The following is a 19,144-nucleotide window of genomic DNA, read 5'->3' as shown; positions in this document are numbered from 1 at the left end:
TAGGAAGACCCGCAACACCTGTGCCAGCACTGCTTCTGTCTCCTCCACCTGTGCCTGTAGCCAGACAGAGCACCTGAGCATGGATGCTTCTACCCAGATCCTGGTGTGGTTTTGCAGAGACTGTAACTTGCAATTTCCACTTACTGATATCCAGGCTGGGGGGACCATCCAATGTGAGAGGTGCCTGCTGGTGGAATCTCTCAGGCAGCAGGTGGGAGAGCTACAGGAGGAGGTGGCTAGGTTGAGGAGCATCCGAATCCACGAGCAATTCCTCGACAGTGTCCATGTGGAGACAGCTGAGGTAGCTGTCCCAGTACACAGGACTGCTGATACACCACTGGTGGAGGAGGAGATGGCTCAGGGTGGACACTGGCAGCTGGTTACTTCTGGCAGCAGGCAGTGCTCCACCCCTGCTCCGAACCCTCCCGCCGTGGTAATAGGTAACCGTTATGCTCTTCTTGATACAGGAAAGAAGGAATCACTCCCTACAGTAAAGGAGGAGAAGCCTCGTACCCCTAAGGCTGGGAGGTCTGCTGCCACCACTGTGAATAGGAAACGTAGGGTAGTGGTGGTCGGAGACTCTCTGCTGAGGGGGACGGAGGCGCCCATCTGTTGCCCTGACATTTCATCTCGGGAGGTATGCTGCCTGCCGGGAGCCCGTATCCGAGACGTTACGGAGGCATTGTCGGGGATTATCCAGCCCTCTGACTACTACCCCATGCTACTCATCCATGTGGGCACAAACCATACTGCGCGGTGTGACACAGAGTGGATCAAGAGTGACTACAGGGCTCTGGGAGTACGGGTGAAGGAGTTTGGAGCACAGGTGGTATTCTCTTCAATTCTTCCTGTCAGAGGTAGGGGCCCGGGCAGAGACAGATGCATCATGGAGGTGAATGCCTGGCTGCGAAGATGGTGTCGCCAGGAGGGCTTTGGCTTCCTAGACCACGGGATGCTATTCGAGGAAGGACTGCTAGGCAGAGATGGCGTTCACCTTTCGAGGAGAGGAAAGACCCTATTTGGACACAGACTGGCTAACCTAGTGAGGAGGGCTTTAAACTAGGTTCGACGGGGACAGGTGAGCAAAGCCCACAGGTAAGTGGGGAACATGGAGACTGGGGAGATGGGTCGGAAACGAGAGGGAGTGTGGGCTATATTGTCAGAGAGAAAGGAGGGTCAGGAGAAAACTGGGAGGAAAGATCAAAGCAGTATCTTAGATGCCTATATACAAATGCGAGAAGTATGGGCAATAAGCAGGAACAACTGGAAGTGCTAATAAATAAATACAACTGTGACATTGTTGGCATCACTGAAACTTGGTGGGATAATACACATGATTGGAATGTTGGTGTGGATGGGTACAGCTTGCTCAGGAAGGATAGACAGGGGAAAAAGGGAGGAGGTGTTGCCTTATATATTAAAAATGTACACACTTGGACTGAGGTAGAGATGGACATAGGAGATGGAAGTGTTGAGAGTCTTTGGGTTAGGCTAAAAGGGGTAAAAAACAAGGGAGATGTCATGCTAGGAGTCTACTACAGGCCACCTAACCAGGTGGAAGAGGTGGATGAGGCTTTTTTTAAGCAACTAACAAAATCATCCAAAGCCCAAGATTTGGTGGTGATGGGGGACTTCAACTATCCGGATATATGTTGGGAAAATAACACAGCGGGGCACAGACTATCCAACAAATTCTTGGACTGCATTGGAGACAACTTTTTATTTCAGAAGGTTGAAAAAGCTACTGGGGGGAAGCTGTTCTAGACTTGATTTTAACAAATAGGGAGGAACTCGTTGAGAATTTGAAAGTAGAAGGCAGCCTGGGTGAAAGTGATCATGAAATCCTAGAGTTTGCAATTCTAAGGAAGGGTAGAAGGGAGAACAGCAGAATAGAGACAATAGATTTCAGGAAGGCAGATTTTGGTAAGCTCAGAGAGCTGATAGGTAAGGTCCCATGGGAATCAAGACTGAGGGGAAAAACAACTGAGGAGAGTTGGCAGTTTTTCAAAGGGACACTATTAAGAGCCCAAAAGCAAGCTATTCCGCTGGTTAGGAAAGATAGAAAATGTGGCAAAAGACCACCTTGGCTTAACCACGAGATCTTGAATGATCTAAAAAATAAAAAGGAGTCATATAAAAAATGTAAACTGGGACAGATTACAAAGGATGAATATAGGCAAACAAGATTAGAAAGGCAAAGGCACAAAATGAGCTCAAACTAGCTACGGGAATAAAGGGAAACAAGAAGACTTTTTATCAATACATTAGAAGCAAGAGGAAGACCAAAGACAGGGTAGGCCCACTGCTTAGTGAAGAGGGAGAAACAGTAACAGGAAACTTGGAAATGGCGGAGATGCTTAATGACTTCTTTGTTTCGGTCTTCACCGAGAAGTCTGAAGGAATGCCTAACATAGTGAATGCTAATGGGAAGGGGGTAGGTCTAGCAGATAAAATACAAAAAGAACAAGTTAAAAATCACTTAGAAAAGTTAGATGCCTGCAAGTCACCAGGGCCTGATGAAATGCATCCTAGAATACTCAAGGAGCTAATAGAGGAGGTATCTGAGCCTCTAGCTATTATCTTTGGAAAATCATGGGAGACGGGAGAGATTCCAGAAGACTGGAAAAGGGCAAATATAGTGCCCATCTATAAAAAGGGAAATAAAAACAACCCAGGAAACTACAGACCAGTTAGTTTAACTTCTGTGCCAGGGAAGATAATGGAGCAAGTAATTAAGGAAATCATCTGCAAACACTTGGAAGGTGGTAAGGTGATAGGGAACAGCCAGCATGGATTTGTGAAGAACAAATCATGTCAAACCAATCTGATAGCTTTCTTTGATAGGATAACGAGCCTTGTGGATAAGGGTGAAGCTGTGGATGTGGTATACGTAGACTTTAGTAAGGCATTTGATACAGTCTCGCATGATATTCTTATCGATAAACTAGGCAAATACAATTTAGATGGGGCTACTATAAGGTGGGTGCATAACTGGTTGGATAACCGTACTCAGAGAGTTGTTATTAATGGTTCCCAATCCTGCTGGAAAGGCATAACGAGTGGGGTACCGCAGGGGTCTGTTTTGGGACCAGCGCTGTTCAATATCTTCATCAACGACTTAGATATTGGCATAGAAAGTACGCTTATTAAGTTTGCGGATGAAACCAAACTGGGAGGGATTGCAACTGCTTTGGAGGACAGGGTCATAATTCAAAATGATCTGGAGAAATGGGCTGAGTTAAACAGGATTAAGTTTAACAAAGACAAATGCAAAGTGCTCCACTTAGGAAGGAAAAATCAGTTTCCCACATACAGAATGGGAAGAGACTGTCTAGGAAGGAGTACGGCAGAAAGGGATCTAGGGGTTATAGTGGACCACAAGCTAAATATGAGTCAACAGTGTGATGCTGTTGCAAAAAAAGCAAACATGATTCTGGGATGTATTAACAGGTGTGTTGTGAGCAAGACACGAGAAGTCATTCTTCCGCTCTACTCTGCTCTGGTTAGGCCTCAGCTGGAGTATTGTGTCCAGTTCTGGGCACCGCATTTTAAAAAAGATGTGGAGAAATTGAAAAGGGTCCAGAGAAGAGCAACAAGAATGATTAAAGGTCTTGAGAACATGGCCTATGAAGGAAGGCTGAAAGAATTGGGTTTGTTTAGTTTGGAAAAGAGAAGACTGAGAGGGGACATGATAGCAGTTTTCAGGTATTTAAAAGGGTGTCATAAGGAGGAGGGAGAAAACTTGTTCACCTTAGCCTCTAAGGATAGAACCAGAAGCAATGGGTTTAAACTGCAGCAAGGGAGGTCTAGGTTGGACATTAGGAAAAAGTTCCTAACTGTCAGGGTGGTTAAACACTGGAATAAATTGCCTAGGGAGGTTGTGGAATCTCCATCTCTGGAGATATTTAAGAGTAGGTTAGATAAATGTCTATCAGGGATGGTCTAGACGGTATTTGGTCCTGCCATGCGGGCAGGGGACTGGACTCGATGACCTCTCGAGGTCCCTTCCAGTCCTAGAATCTATGAATCTATGAATCTATGGAGGTAGAAGTGGGCAGCCTAGTGGCAAAGGCCTCTGACTTGAGTGCATTGGGTGCACATACACCTGAAGTGGAATGTATATGTGCACAGTCACTCAAAGGAATACAGATCTATATTTTTTCAGGAGAGTTCAGATTTTCAAGCTTTTATAACAAACACTAAGCCATTGTGCTTCAAGCTTAGCTTGATTTTTCTTCAAGAAAGAATATTACTTTGCCAAGTTTGAGCTGAATTGCTATAGCTTTATCTGAGTTATAGGAGACAGAGAAAGGAAATAATTTAGAATAGGAAAATGGGCTTGGGTTTTGACATCTTTACATACCTCACAAATAGTGGAACAATTTACCTTAATAGTTGAGGCAGGGAAAATTCATCTTTGGACTGAGTCCAAAGATGGAAATTACCAGCTTGAAAGGAACATTTTGGGGATAATGTGAGAAGCTGAAAAACTCTTCTCAACTTTAATTGTAGTGCTCACTATCCATTAATGCAATAATAAAGGATTAATTTTTAAGTGTATTTCTTGAAGTATCCCTGCCAAAAGCACAAAAGTGAAGACAATTCCATCACGGCTGTTTCAAACTAACCCCTCCCTCACCACCTGCAAATACAATGATAATGAGTCTTTTCATACTGAGGTGAGAACAAAATTGATTTGGAAATGAAGTTTTAGCCCATGTAGAGAAAAGAGGAGCCAGACACTAGAAACAGCTGTCTGATGTTTCAGGTATTAAAATGCCTTTACAGTGTGAATATTAGATATTTTTGTAGTAGTTTTGCTGAATAGTTTCCAGTTGTCAGCTAGGCTTTGGAGCAGAGCAACGAGTCTGTGGGTCTACTGTTGGTATTCCTGATAAAAACACTAGAGACCAGATGCCATCATCTAATGAAGTCTTCAGGCATTTCCATAAGGACCTTGCTTTTATAGCTCTGAAGTTAACCCAGTGCTCCCATGCACAAAGTGGGTCACTGGCACAACAGCCACTCTCAAGGAAGAGTTCTACCTATTTAATCACCACTTATTGCCACACATAGAGTTAGGGCTTGTTTACAAAACAACATTTACTAGCATAACCATATTCTAAAATGATATGTCTATGGTTATAATTTTGAAGCTCCCTGTATGGAGACATTTATACTAAACCAGAGAGAGACCAGAATATCACTTAGAAAGCAGTACAAACTAATCCAGAAAAGGTTGTACACACAGGGAGCTGCACAGTTATAACTAAAGATGCACAATTATACTACTATAGTTCTGTCAGTAAACTTCCCTGTGTAGACAAGCCTTCCATTAATCTCCCAGCTCCCCCTACCCCGCCCCCCTGCTGACCACACCCAAGTCTGCTTAATTTGCGAGATCTGACAAAACAGGCCAACATGGTATATATATATTTAGGATATCACTCTCAAATTGTAGCATGTAATTTATTAATGGGTATAAGCACTATGTTTACTTGGCATAGAGTTTTAGTTTACAAAAATAAATCTATTTGTAAACAAGCATATTACTTACATTCCTCAAATATAATAAAATAGCCGGCAATGAGGATGAAATACAGCTTTCAAATTTCTAAAAGACCAGCTTATTCCATGTTAAAGACTTCTATTTTAGTAATCATGTAAATCATCACAAGTATAGTGCTATAAACATATACCGTGCTGTACAATACGTTGGTACCAGTTAAGTTCCTTCCCTGTTTATTATCTAAAAGCACAAGGGAAGACAATTCATACAGGGACTGATTCAAGAACCATTGAAGTCAATGGAAGTCTTCCCATTTACTACAGTGAGCTTTGGATCATGCCTTCAAGGCCTGATGTGGTGTTTAGATGCTGCTTGTATTATTAGAACTGGGAGCACTGGCTGTTGGGAGTCTGAAAGGACAGGAAACAGGAAGGAGGGGGGAGGAGTTGAGGAGGCTGAGTGACAGTTACAGAGGGTGTAGCTGCAACTTGGTAAAGAGGTTTCCACTGTAAAAATAAAGTCCTGTTGAAGCTTGTTAGTACCTTGCCTGGTTGATACAACACCTGGACAGTGGACATTAGAGCTTGAGAGTCTGATTCTGCCACCCCAATTCACATGTATCTTACTTAGGGTTACCATACGTCCGGTTTTTCCCGGACATGTCCTGCTTTTCGGCAATCAAACCCCCATCCGGGGGGAATTGCCGAAAAGCCAAACATGTCTGGGAAAATGCCGGCCGGGCACTTCCCCTCCCGCGGCTGCTCTGCTCCGCTCCTCCCCTCTCAGACTTTAAGAGCCGAGCTGCCCGAGCCAGCGCTACTGGCTTCGGCAGCTCCCCCGCCTCCAGACCCCGAGCCGCGGGCCAGGCACTTCCCTTCCCGGGCTCCAGCTGAGCTGCTCCGCTCCTCCCCTCTCAGACTTTAAAAGCTGAGCTGCCCGAGCCAGTGCTACCGGCTTCGGGCAGCCCCCCTTGCCTCCGGACCCTGAGCCGCCGGAGCAGAGCAGCTGGAGCTGGGGAGGAGAAGTGCCTGGCCGGCGGCTCGGGGTCCGGAGGCAGGGGGGGCTGCCCGAAGCCGGTAGCGCTCGGGCAGCTCGGCTCTGTTTAAGAGCCGGGCTGCCCGAGCGCTACCGGCTTCGGGCAGCCCCCCCGCCTCAGGACCCTGCGCCCCCAGCCGGGCACTTCCCCTCCCGGGCTCCGGCAGCGCAGGGTCTGGAGGCAAGGGGGCTGCCCGAAGCCCGAGCGCTACCGGCTTCACGGTTTGCCGGGCAGCCTCCAGACCCTGCGCCCCCGGCTGGGCGCTTCCCCTCCCGGGCTCCAGCTGTGCTGGGGAAGCGCCGGCCGGGGGCGCAGGGTCTGGGGGCTGCCCGGCAAACTGTGAAGCTGGTAGCGCTGGGTCAGCCCTTTCCCCGTGGCTGGGAATGGGAGGGAGGAGGGGGCGGAGTTAGGGTGGGGAAGGGGTGGGGAAGGGGCGGGCCCGGGGCGGGGCTAGGGCGGGAAAGGGGCGGGGCCAGGGCCCATGGAGGGTCCTCTTTTTTTATTTATTAGATATGGTAACCCTATCTTACTGCACAAGTAGTTTCACACGAAATCATTTCTCTCCTTTAGACTAAGCTATTTGGGGCAGTCAGTTTTCTAATGGACGACTTGTGTAACAAGGTACTATATAACGTGAGTAAGACTGTCAGGGTTAAGCCTTGTTTGCTTTTGCAAATCAATTCATACAGCTATTACCAAGCCTAATCAATCGTACAGGGCTACACTGAATAGTATAATAATATGGTTGAATCAGAACAGGAGAATAATTTGGGTGCCTGAGGATTGTGGTTTTCCAAATGAGGCAGTTGGGGTGAAAGTCACTTATTAAGAAAAAGAAAAATCAGTCACTATAGTGCTGACTGGTTCCTAATAAGTCACTGCTGACAATGCCTTGCTTCTGGGGAGATTCTGAGAAATGTCGTGCCCCATGTGACTAGTAGTGGGTGAAAAACAAAATTACTAGCAGATATACTGGCAAAAACAGGGGAAATGGACACTTTAACTTCATTTTGTCTCTAATGATTTTCTGCATTGTTTCCATTCACACTCTTTTGAACACCAACACAAATTAAGATATTCTGTTGGGGGAAAGAAGGTTCCTTTATGAGAATATTTATCATGCCAACAATGCAATTTAATGGGACTTTGATGCTGTGCAATTATGTATTAAAATGCCATCTTACTGGAAACATTCTTGGCCAGTGGGAATTGCTGAAGATAATTTCCGGCAACCTGGGGATAATTTGGCCAGCCACAAGGCATAAACAAAATATTTAAAATGTACAGTTTAGGAAAAAAGGGTTAGTTCTTTGCATTAATCCTATGCCAATCAACATTGGGATATGGAAATTAATATACAGTCCTACAAGGACACTGTTTGCTTTTTAAAATAAATACACACAATATGGTATTTAGATAGAAAAACAATAAAATACATTCTTTTCGGAATTCTCCTTAGGTTAATTCCTCCTCCATACATTTTGAAATTCTTTATTTACCTGATTGTGTTGGCATTTATGTAGTCTGTGTCCTTGTTTTTGAATTTAAAGGTTGTTATAAAGAAATTCTCAGTTTTTGTGATTTCCTCTCACCTCCCACCCCACCATTTTCCATCCAGCGTTATTAATTCAATTCAGTTCTCTGAAAATTTCAAAACAGATGATTACCTCATATGATGCACACCAGTCCTGAGGAGTTTATACACCTTCAAGACTGACCATTTTCCTTGGGTTTGATGCATCATGAGGTGGTGAAGTAAGGACAGAGCTGGTCTGTCCTGCAGTGGGTGTAAGAGTTACTAAAGAAGAGTAGGGGGAAAGGAAAGTAGTAGATTGAGGTAAAGACTTCCTGGCATGAAAACCAGAAATGATTCCATGTTGAAGAGGTAACTGATGGAGAAAGGAAAAACAGAGGGGGAGTTTAAGGCTGCCATCGAACAGGGATGAAGGGGAAATTTTTAGCAATTGTGAGTTGAAGACAACATGGGAAAAAATATCACTTACATTTTAGTTTTTAAGTAGGTTTTTGGGTTTGCCCCCACATTCACAATACTTGTCAATATTATGAGAGCTGGTTAAAAAATGTGCCCCTTTGGTCAAACAAATCAGCATTTGAAAGTTTCTGCTAGATCTAATTATTATTTATCGTCACCACTGATGTGTTTGGTTCTTTGCAATTAAATAAGATAGGTTCCCTGGTACAAGTTGCTTATGATCTTTCAGACACTTGCAAAGCCAATCAGACACAAATAATATATGATGTACTGGCAGCAGTGATGCATGAATGTATAGGAGTGGTCAATTTTAAAGTTTTATTTTATTAGAGATAGTTCTGTGTAAAATGTGAGAAATAGTGTCCTAATAGTGAGTTGTAAATGGTAAACTTTCTAATGAAAAGGAAACATTTATTAACTTTTCTGATATTTTCTTTCCACCCAGCCAAAAGTGAGCCGATAATCTGCCAGAGGTAAATGACTGCAAAAAAGTGGGAATGGGGCCTTTTAGGGGTTGTAGTGAGGCATAGTGGCCTCCCTCTGAACTGGAGAGCGAGGGATGACTACCTTCCTGCTGATGGGTGGAGCCAAACCCTCACCAGAAGTACCAGGGCAGGGCAGCAAATATAAAGAGAGTGTCCTGCAGTTCAGTGGTGGCTGCACCACAGAAGGAGATGGACGTCTCTTCTAGAGAGCTGAGCCTTCTGAGAGACCCTTGACCAGCAGCCAAGCAGACCAGTGCCCTACTGAGTGAAGAGACAGAGGACCCCAACTAGTGGCTGAAATTGCAACTGCCTAATGGTGAGGCGATGAGACAGAGCCCCAGCTCGATGGAGCAACACCGACTAAGTGAGGTAGGAAGTAGACCAGGGTAACAAGACTTTGGTCAGGTTGTGCTGCTGAGAAACCAGGCAGCAGATTTCAGTTTCCCCGCCAACACAGTGGCAGGACCACCCACCAGTAATAGGGCCCTGGGCTGGGATCTGGTGGAGTAAGCTGGGCCCAGGTCTCCCTATCCCCTTTGCTGCTACTCCACACTTGAGGACTGACAGCACACTCACCCTTGGTCCGAAAGCCTGTACCCTGATTGTTGGTTGTGGGCTCCAGACTGTTAACTGCTGTCTTCCTTAGCCAGGAAGCTCAAGTCTAAAGACTGTTTATTTCTCTGCCCCATCCAGAGGGCCAGGGCCCTAGATTGTAGATTGCTGTCTGCCTTTTGTCGGTCAGGAGTATGAAAAAAAACACATACACCCCTGACTGACATAAAATGATTGACAAAAGTGCTGGTCGGCAGGAGAGCTCTCTCCAGCTGGAATAGCTGTGCTACTGTAAGGTCTGTACTGTAAATATAAGCCTAGAGTCTCCTGGCTAAGACTAAACCCAGAGGGCCAGAGCCCAGACTGTTGATTGCTGTCAGCCCTAGTCAGGAGGCTCAGCGCTAAGACTGCTTGTTGCTCTGCCCGAGGATCAGGCCAGAGCCCCAGATTTAACTGTTTGCCCCAGCCAGGAGACTGCAAGCTGTAGTTTGCTTTTTGCTCGGCCCTGACCAGTGGGGCCCAAGTCAGACTACTGTTGCCTGATGGAGGGAGATGGAGTGACCTCCCTCCCCATTGAGAGTGAGGGACCACTACAGGTTAAAAAGTTATTTAGTCATCCATTCTTGTTCTTTTCCCCTTACATAGTATCCTAAACTGTTGCTGGTTGCATCAAATTTTCCCTACCGCAGTCTATCATTACTTCTGTTGATGGGACTTATCACCCTCCCCCACTAAAGATTGGCTGGGATTCTTCAAACTCATTTAACAATAGCAGCAGGAGGCTCTATGAGACTATGACATTTATCTCTGTCTAATAAAATACTGCCTGATAACTCAGGGTGAAATCATTCTGTAAATAGAAAAGCATTCTGAGCAAAAATGAAATCCTGGAGAATCATTTAAAAAATGTACAGATGCATTATTATTTCAAAGATATGCAAATTTATCTTAAAGGAAGCTTTTTAGATAAATTGAAAAAATATTTTACAATTCTTACCTCTTTCTTATCAGAAATTATCAGATTTTGATTTCAAGTTCCTTAATTTTTCTAAATGATTCACTATTTTCTTCAAATATTCCTTGTAATGTAGATTGTAAACCATTTGTTGTGAAGAGTCAGCATTTGAAATTTGAATTGGTTATATGAGTATATTTCTGTTCCCTGGCTAGATGACTGGAACAATTATAATCAGGTTTCTAGCACAATTATGTGTGTTTATGAGGTCAAATTTTACTCTCTGAATATTCTGCATTATTTGCTTAAAAACTTACAGAACAGAACTATTAGAATCAGGTTCCTAGTGAACATAATCAAACAAACTCATAAGTTGATGGATATTCAGAATATTCACTATTCACTTAAAATTTATAGTTTCTGTCATGGACAGAACATTTCTGCCATGGAACACAAGTAGAATATTCAGGGAAATGGGATATGGGCACAATCACAGTGAAAGCTTGTTTAAAAATACAAGTTAATATTCACTAAAATTGTTTGCAGGATTCACCCAGATCCAGCTTACAGTATTTATTGTGAGATCAAATCAGATTCAAATAAAAACTACAAACCAAAAACCTCTCAACCGCTCAACATAAGGCTGCCAAACTAGTGCACTGCTTGCCCATTTAACTCCAGCAAATAGTTTTATATCTACTTTTGGCCAACCTAGACAAAATACCTAAATTACACAGCACCATAGCTACATAGTCATATTTCCTGTTAGACTGGGGGGTACTTCATCAGAAAGGCACAACAAGTGAATACATAGAGTGAAATCTTTGATCAAATATAGTGTACTTACTTTGGATGTCGAATGTCTGGCAGTGATCGTTCCAGGGCTATGTTGTTACTAACAAGTATGTTGAAGCCATTCTCCCTATAAGCAGAATCATCTCGGTCATCCTCCATTAGAGGATATGGCTTTCCATGCTCACCTTTCCCTGTAACAAAACGAAATAGTTACCAGTCTCTATTATTTGACATCATAGAGAAGGTTCAAAATTGGTACAGTAGACAAGAAGAAATGGAACAGGAATAATCATAGCAGAATATTAAAGAACAAGGTAGTGGCTTCCAAATGAAGTGAGACTGGCTGATGAAAGAATAGCACTGAACAGAGAACAAATATTTAATATTGTATGTAGGTAAACCACAGGCTGGTTGTAAAATAGAGGAGAATGAAGGATTCCAGATAGCGTTGGGTAAGTGATTAGTGAAGTGCTGCAAGCTGAGCACTTGATTATTGGAGCAGATCTCATAGACATGTGGGAAAATACATGTCTATGATGAGGACTACGATGATTGTGATAGAGGACAAAGCTTTGGAACCAGAAATGAAGCTGATGAGGATATCTTAGTGTAACCAGAGCCCATGGTCTCATTGTTGCCAAGATGTACTTTGTATGGAGGGAGAAGTATATTTAATTATATAAAGAGTAGTAGCAACAAGTCTCAGATCAATTATTTCCTAACAATAGGAAAAGATTTAAACAAACAGGAGAGTCTGTACAGTAACCTCAGGAGAGCAGATTGCAGACCAACATAGATTGCTTGTAATGGATGTAAGGATGAAAAGTCTAGTGGAGGACAAAAGAAAAGTTGTTGAACAAAGGATAAAGTGGCAGAGAGGCATGGGTAGAGAAGTTAGTCTGAGATTTAAGGATGAGGGCCTATGGAAGCTGCACAATGACCAAGCCAACACTCAGATACCAATGAGTTTTGGAGGAAGATATCCAAAATTACAGAAAGTGCACGAGCTGCCTGTGGCCAAATGAAAGGAGAGAAATTTAATGAGAAGGAGATGTGGTGCAGGAGGCAATGAAAAAGGAGGAAAGGTGGCAAAAAATAAGATTGGTGTAAAGTTTATGAGGAATACAAGCTGGTAAGGAAAACAGCAAAATGCTGTGGTGAAAGCTAAAGATTAGGCATTTAAAACCTTACATGCAGGACTACCAATGAAGGGGAGGGGGATAATATATAAACTAGGCACAGAAGCATAAAGGACTTGGGACCTCTAAAGATAAAAATGGAAGAGTACTGGTGGAAGACAGCGAAACCATTAGGAGGTAGTAGAGGTTTTATGAGAAACAGGTCAATGAAGAGGAAGTGAAGAAACTGTTGAAGGAAATATGTGCAAGCAACAACCTCACATGATGGGGAAAAGCAGTGGGATTGGACAGTGTACCAGTTGAAGCTTATAAAGTATTAGGTCATGAGGGAATGGTGGTAATGACAAACTCTCCATATTTGTAAGGATCGGCAGGACTTGAACCTGGGCTCTCAGAGATGCCAGGCAACCAACATTTCCACGTATTGGCAGCTGTAACCTGGCCACTCCATGACCCACAATCCACAGAAATTACACACCACAGGTCATGCAGTCTGCCAGAGACACATGCTCAGTCTATCATGAACATGTACAAAGGTAGTACAACCGTAGCAAGAAGCAGCTGCAACTACAGTGGGTCATTCACAGAAATTTACATGAAGGATCAGCCTGAAGCCCACATATGTGATTGTAAATGAGCACCAAGACACAGGATATAAGGAGAGAGGCTCAATGGAGCATGCTTTTTGCTGATGACATGCAGGAAGATAAATATAAACTGGAAAGGGACCTAGAACTATAGAGAGCTGCATTAGAAGAAAGTGGCTTACAAATTAGCCAAAAAACAGAATACATGCAATGCTTCATTGGGAGGGACTACGAGAAGCCGTAAAACTGGATGGTATAGAGTTAAAGACTATGCAACACTTTAAATAGTTCATTTGACAGATGGCAATTTCCTGGACAAATGTTTTGAATTAAGTTTAATTCCTTTTGGGTTATTGTATTAAAAACGTAATTGTTTGTAAGTTACTGTGAAATTGTAGGTAACTTCTCTCAGAGGAGGGGATTTGCTAATATACTTCATCTGGTTATCAGCCTTTTGAAGCTTCATACTGGGGAGAGGACCCATTGTCTGAATGCTTACAAAATATTTGCCATTGTCTGGCTCATTACCTATTCATGGTCTCTTCAAAGATTCAGACTAGATTCTCTCGGAACCAACAGACAAAAAGAATTTTTGAATACATAGGCTCAGTTTAAACTGACTCAGGGCCTTTGTTTTGATCAAGAAAATGGATAGGACCCATGGAAAGCCCCAATCCTTAGGGAAGGCTTGGAACAACTGACTCCAGCCAGAGCCTTTATAGAGTTGAGGGTGATCTCTGGCAAGCTTATTAGCATGTGTGTAGGTTCTTTTATTGTTTTTAAATGTGTTTTCTCTGTAGTGCTTTTACCTTAAGAGTAAAATATGCTTGTTTAGGAAGAACACTGTGGTAACTGTTAACTGGGGCAATGACACGGTTTACAGTCTCTGAGGGGAGAAGCAAAGCAGGCCTGCTGGGAATAACAGTGAAGTCAGGGAACTCTTGAGCGTGAAAATACCTGATTAGGAAGGAGAAACAGGTGGCTCTCCACTTGTGAAGGCAAAGTCTAGGGGACTAGAAGCCTGATAGTATGTGCTTTCATAGACCACTAAGGGGAAATACAGATACAGCTGCCCTGAACTTTGACACCTTGTTTCAGTGTTTAACCATAAGGGGAACATGGATGTGAATGTTACCCACATGAAGAGCAGTTAGTGTAAATGGAGGGAGGTGATGGGAATTCTTGATGATAAGAATATGCCAAGTATCCTAAAAAACAAAGTGTATAAGATCATGATTAGGCCAAAGATCTATGGGTCAGAACAAAGAGAGAAGAACTACTTCATACTGCTGAAATGAGAAAGCTTAGGTAGATGCTAAGTAAGATGAGAGCTGATAGGCTATGCAATGAAATGGTATGAGCCCTGATAAAGGTAGCACCGATCACAGAAAAGCGGAGAGAGTATCCACTCAGATAGCAGGGTCATGAGACGTGCAATATGTAGGCCAGGGAGCACAAGGACTAGCAGTCACAGGACAAAGACCATGAGGAAGACCTAGGAAAGAATGGTTTGAGACGATACGAAGAAGTATGGTGTCAGCTTGAAGATGCACTTAACAAAAATGTTTGGAGCTGAAAAACAAGAGCCACTAACCCTGATGGATGGGAAAAGGAGAAGGCAAGGACGACAAGGATATAGCAGAGATGGACTCAAACCAGAACCGCACACCTAAACACTTCTAAGGAAATTTATGATCTAGATACGCATGCTGATATAAACATCATGATTCAGGTCTAGTGAATATAATGGACTGAAAACCAAATCAGAACTAATCTGAATTTTCCCAAAGTTCTGGGGTAGTTTAGATTAAGATCCACTTCTGGACCTTAACTTTAAAGTGTGTTTTTATGTCTTGTTTTCAAATTTATATTAAAACAGACATTTCAAAAGTGTTTCACATTTGTTTCAACATCGTTATTGTCCTTGATACTGCTTACACTTAAATGATGGTGTCATTTCAAGTTGGTGGGAAAAATTCAGACAGAATATTTGTTGTCAGAATTTGCCATTTCATCTAAATAGAAATGTTTAATGGAGGCTGTTAGACTCCAATGACTTTGTATTAGAATCTTGGCTGGTTTCCTCCCAGATCACCTGCTTTGCTCCACTGCCAGGGAGCTGAAAGCCATGGAAGTCCCGGCATCCAAGTTTGTGGCTCCTTGGCAGCCTGGGTTCCCAAGACTTCCAGGTTCATGACACCTCGGCAGCCTGCCAGCCCTGGAAAGTGATCTGGCCCCCAACTTCCCAGGCTAATGGTTCCTCAAGAGCCCAGGTTCCCAGGGCTTCTCAGGCCCTTGGCTTTGGGGCAGCCCATCATGCAGACTATGCCAAACCCAGGGTTCCATTTCCCTTCATGAAGAATTGCGAAATGTTTCATTTTTGTTCTGACATACAGTGAAATCAAATTTTGAAAAAAATCTAAATTCTCCCGTGAAACTACCTTTCTTTGCTCAGCTCTGGTGTCATCTTCTTTAGTTATAAATATCATTAAAAAATATAAGGGCGAAGGCAATCATTATGTAATAAAAAGTAGTAGCTAGAGTAGATTGAAACAAGAGGGAAACCCCTCAATGAACCAGCCAAGGAAGAGAGGGAGCTGTAAGGAAGTACCAATAGGATGACTAGATGTCCCGATTTTATAGGGACAGTCCCGATTTTGGGGTCTTTTTCTCACATAGGCACCTATTCCCCCCCCCCCCCCCCCCACACACACACTTCTTGTCCTGATTTTTGACACTTGCTATCTGGTCAGCTTAAGTGCCACTCTAAGTTAGATATAGGAAAAAGGAGTTTGTTTTTAATAGAGGGTGGGGAACTGTCGTCCTTACTCATATCCCCTTAATGTAACCTTTAATTACAAAAGGCATACAAGATAATTTGTCAACTTTTGTAACTCTTAGTTTGGGGTGGGAAGAGGGCAGGATGTTGAATACCTGACTAAATGGCTGCAAGTTCCCCATAGTCCTGTGTACCAACCGCTGGGAAAGAATAATTTCCTACAAGGGATGTTATAACGATCTTGCATTACATTGCATTATTTAGTATGTGCATGAGGGTAAACAGCTGCCCTCACTTGCACAGTTGTGCAGTACAACTTTGACTCGTGGAAAGACAAAAGCTCCTGTATAATGTAGACAAGGCAGCAAGAAAAGAAAAAAGCAATCTATGACTTTAAAAGACAGATGATCTAAGATCTAGCTCACCACTCCTCTGAACCTTGTGGGCCTGATCCCCCATTGCCTCACACTTTGAGTAGTGTGGCATATCTTGCTATATTCCTTTTTTAAAGGGGCAAGGATATTTTGTCTTTGGCATTACAAGACATTCACAAAGTGGGATAAGGTGTACTTGTCAGAAAAGTATGAAAAATTCTGATTTTTTTCTCCTGTCGTTGAGAAGAATATAACTTGATTTATTTCAAATGCTTCTTTCACATCTGTATTGTCAACGTAAAAAAAAGTTTTATATTTCTGGAAACTTAATTTATATTTTTTATTATATTAGGAGAAAAGTAAAGGATTGTACTCCTTTATTTAAAACCAAAGTTCTGTTGGCAAAATGCATGAAAAGTTCCCTTTGGTTCCATAGAATTCTAGTATTTGTATCCATAATTCTACAGAGAGGACCCTGCTTTCATGCGAGTGAGAGATAGATTTGCTAACAATGTGAAGATAGCCTCCAAATAAACTGTACTAGGAATTTATTCACACAGTAATATCACCAAACTTTTCTTTAAGTTATTCCTTAAATCCAATGCCAGTGATTCTAAATGTTGGGCCTAATCTTGTAAACACTTATGCATGTGCTTACCTCAACCAAAATTTTTCAAAGGAGGGGGCCCATGGAGAGGAGCCATCTGCAGTTGGGCACTTGTCCCAGGGTAAAGACAGTAGGGCACAGAGTGACCTGTAGGCACAGCTTAGCTGGGCACACAGCTTGCAGAGGGCAGAGCCTGTCACAGGCAGGTTTGCAGGGCTGCATCCAGGGAAGAAAGTGATGGAACGTGCGAAGACACATAGCTTTCTCTAAATCTCCCACTTCTCACTCATTCCTGATACTTACAGGCTGTAACCATTTTTAGAGGGGAAATTCTTGAACCTTTAAGGAAAAATATATTTAGTCTGGTGACAACAGTTAATGTTGCCAGCTCAATCTCTTTGCATTGACACCAAATACTTAACTTTGCAAGTAAAAAATGTGAGATGCCCTAAGTATTTTCATTATTTACTCTGGCTTCATTTGTAATTTTGCCTATAAATGATTTTCAGATTTGGAGATTACTGACATTTAATCAAGTATGCATTTTAAGGTTTTGTTATTCACAGTTAACGTATTATTTCTATTCAAAAGAAAAATTATTCTTTAAAATGGAAATATCAAAATGCCTAAAGTTAATATGGACACAAAATCCCTGAAATTATGATTCTATGTGAATCTTCATGAAATTCACAAAATAGTTATGAGACAAGTAATCATAACAAAAGCTGCTCATTTATTGATTACAGTACCCAGCTCTAAAACAGAGCACTACCAAAGTCTACCAGTGGATTTATATTAGATCTGAATGATAAAAAATAGCTATATGCTGTCATAATTCAGTCCAACAAGGCATTATATAGATGTCAATGTGTATAAATCTCTCAGCATATATCCTAAGTAGACCCCAAACAGTTTTTATTTGGTTGAAATTATTCACGATTTGGATAGTACTACTGAGGAAATCCCAGACAGCTTGTATAATTAAACCAGGCTGTGGCTCACACATCCTTTTTGCTAATTAATGTCCTTTATAATTCCACTGCTTGCTCTCTTTCAAGCCAGGTGTTTTTTTCTTTAAAGGAGACTATTTCCTCTGAAGTTTTCTTCTAACTAGGAGAGAGACACCGTTCACAAGACATTATACCTTTCTTGAAAGACCAGTCACAAAAGGTGACGAATCACTCTTCTACCAAGGAAGTGTGAACTATTGTACTTTGCATGGGGGAGCTCTGTGAGGATAGAAGGGATGGGATGCTCCCCAGTCCTTTGCCTCTGTAGCTCTGTTCCAATGTATAGTTTGAAACAACAACTTCTGTTCCCCATATATTTTGTGGTGATTTGGGGGCACTAGAACAGTACAAAGACATCAGTTTAGTTGGGCATCCTAGTTAGCGTAAAACAACATTGTCAGCCTGTGAGGGGGTTGGGACTCACCCCTGCGGCACCTCCCGCTGGTCGCTCTGGGAATTAGCTCAATCCATGGGGATTGCCCTCTCCTGGTGGTGTCCCATCCGTCTCTTGCCCTCCGTTGGTGCCTGGACCCGCGTTGCTCCCTTCTGCTCGTGGCGTCCCCTTCAGGACACTGCCCTCTGGCACTGCCCCCTAGTCCGTTCTCACCCCCTTCAGGGGAGATGGGGGAGGCTAACAGCAGTCTTTCACGTGCTGCAGTGGCCAGTCACTCCCAAAGTCTAACCCCTTCCTTCAGGGGTATGGTGCAGTCCAATATGGCCACTTCCCACGGCCAGTTGCAATATAAGGAGGAAGGGGGAGACCCAGGCCTGCCCGCTACTCTGGGTCCCAACCCAGGGACCCTCTAGCGGCAGCCTCCCTGCCCTCCTTCTCTCCCCTCGCTTGCTGTCTGCTCTCCCTGGGTCACTTCCCCTCTGACCCTTTGCATCCTTTAGGCCCATCCCTCAGGGCCTGCAGCCTGGCAGGTAGCGGGCTGGAGTTCCCTTCGGCTCCCCCGAGCCTGTCCAGCACTGTGCTGTCCCAGGGGCTGTGGTCTCCTAGCTCAGGAGACAGACCTTCCCTGTTGGAGGTCTGGGAGAGACTCCTGCTCCTCTCACAAGCAGCCTTTATATAGGGCTGAGCCTGGCCCTGGTTGGCCACGTCCTGCCAAGCCCTGATTGGCTGCCTCTCGGCACAGCCACTCTGGCCTGCCCTAGCCCAATCTCTCATAGGAGTGGGGCAGCCACCCCACCACATAACCCCACATTTTCAAAGTCATAAGTCAGATCTGCAAAACTCACACAAATTGGCTTGAAAATCATGAGCTGTTAGAAACAAGTTTTGACGGGTTTTATTTGTTTTCTAGTTTTCGAGCCTTTTGGGTT

The 19,144-nt window shown here is 43.4% G+C and overlaps 1 protein-coding gene across 5 annotated transcripts in view; it reads right to left on the bottom strand.

The window, feature by feature from the left end:
* GALNTL6 (polypeptide N-acetylgalactosaminyltransferase like 6) overlaps positions 1-19,144 on the bottom strand; it is a 958,556-nt gene that overhangs the window by 517,514 nt on the left and 421,898 nt on the right. For all 5 annotated transcript variants that reach the window (XM_042842096.2, XM_065596587.1, XM_042842097.2 and 2 more), the window contains one exon: positions 11,378-11,516. In XM_042842096.2, coding sequence (XP_042698030.1) covers positions 11,378-11,516 — 139 coding nt within the window. The remainder of the gene's footprint in view (positions 1-11,377; positions 11,517-19,144) is intronic.

The sequence above is a fragment of the Chrysemys picta genome, chromosome 5, assembly GCF_011386835.1.
Source record: "Chrysemys picta bellii isolate R12L10 chromosome 5, ASM1138683v2, whole genome shotgun sequence".
NCBI classification, from domain to species: domain Eukaryota; kingdom Metazoa; phylum Chordata; order Testudines; family Emydidae; genus Chrysemys; species Chrysemys picta.
This window is presented reverse-complemented; position numbering and strand designations above follow the sequence as displayed.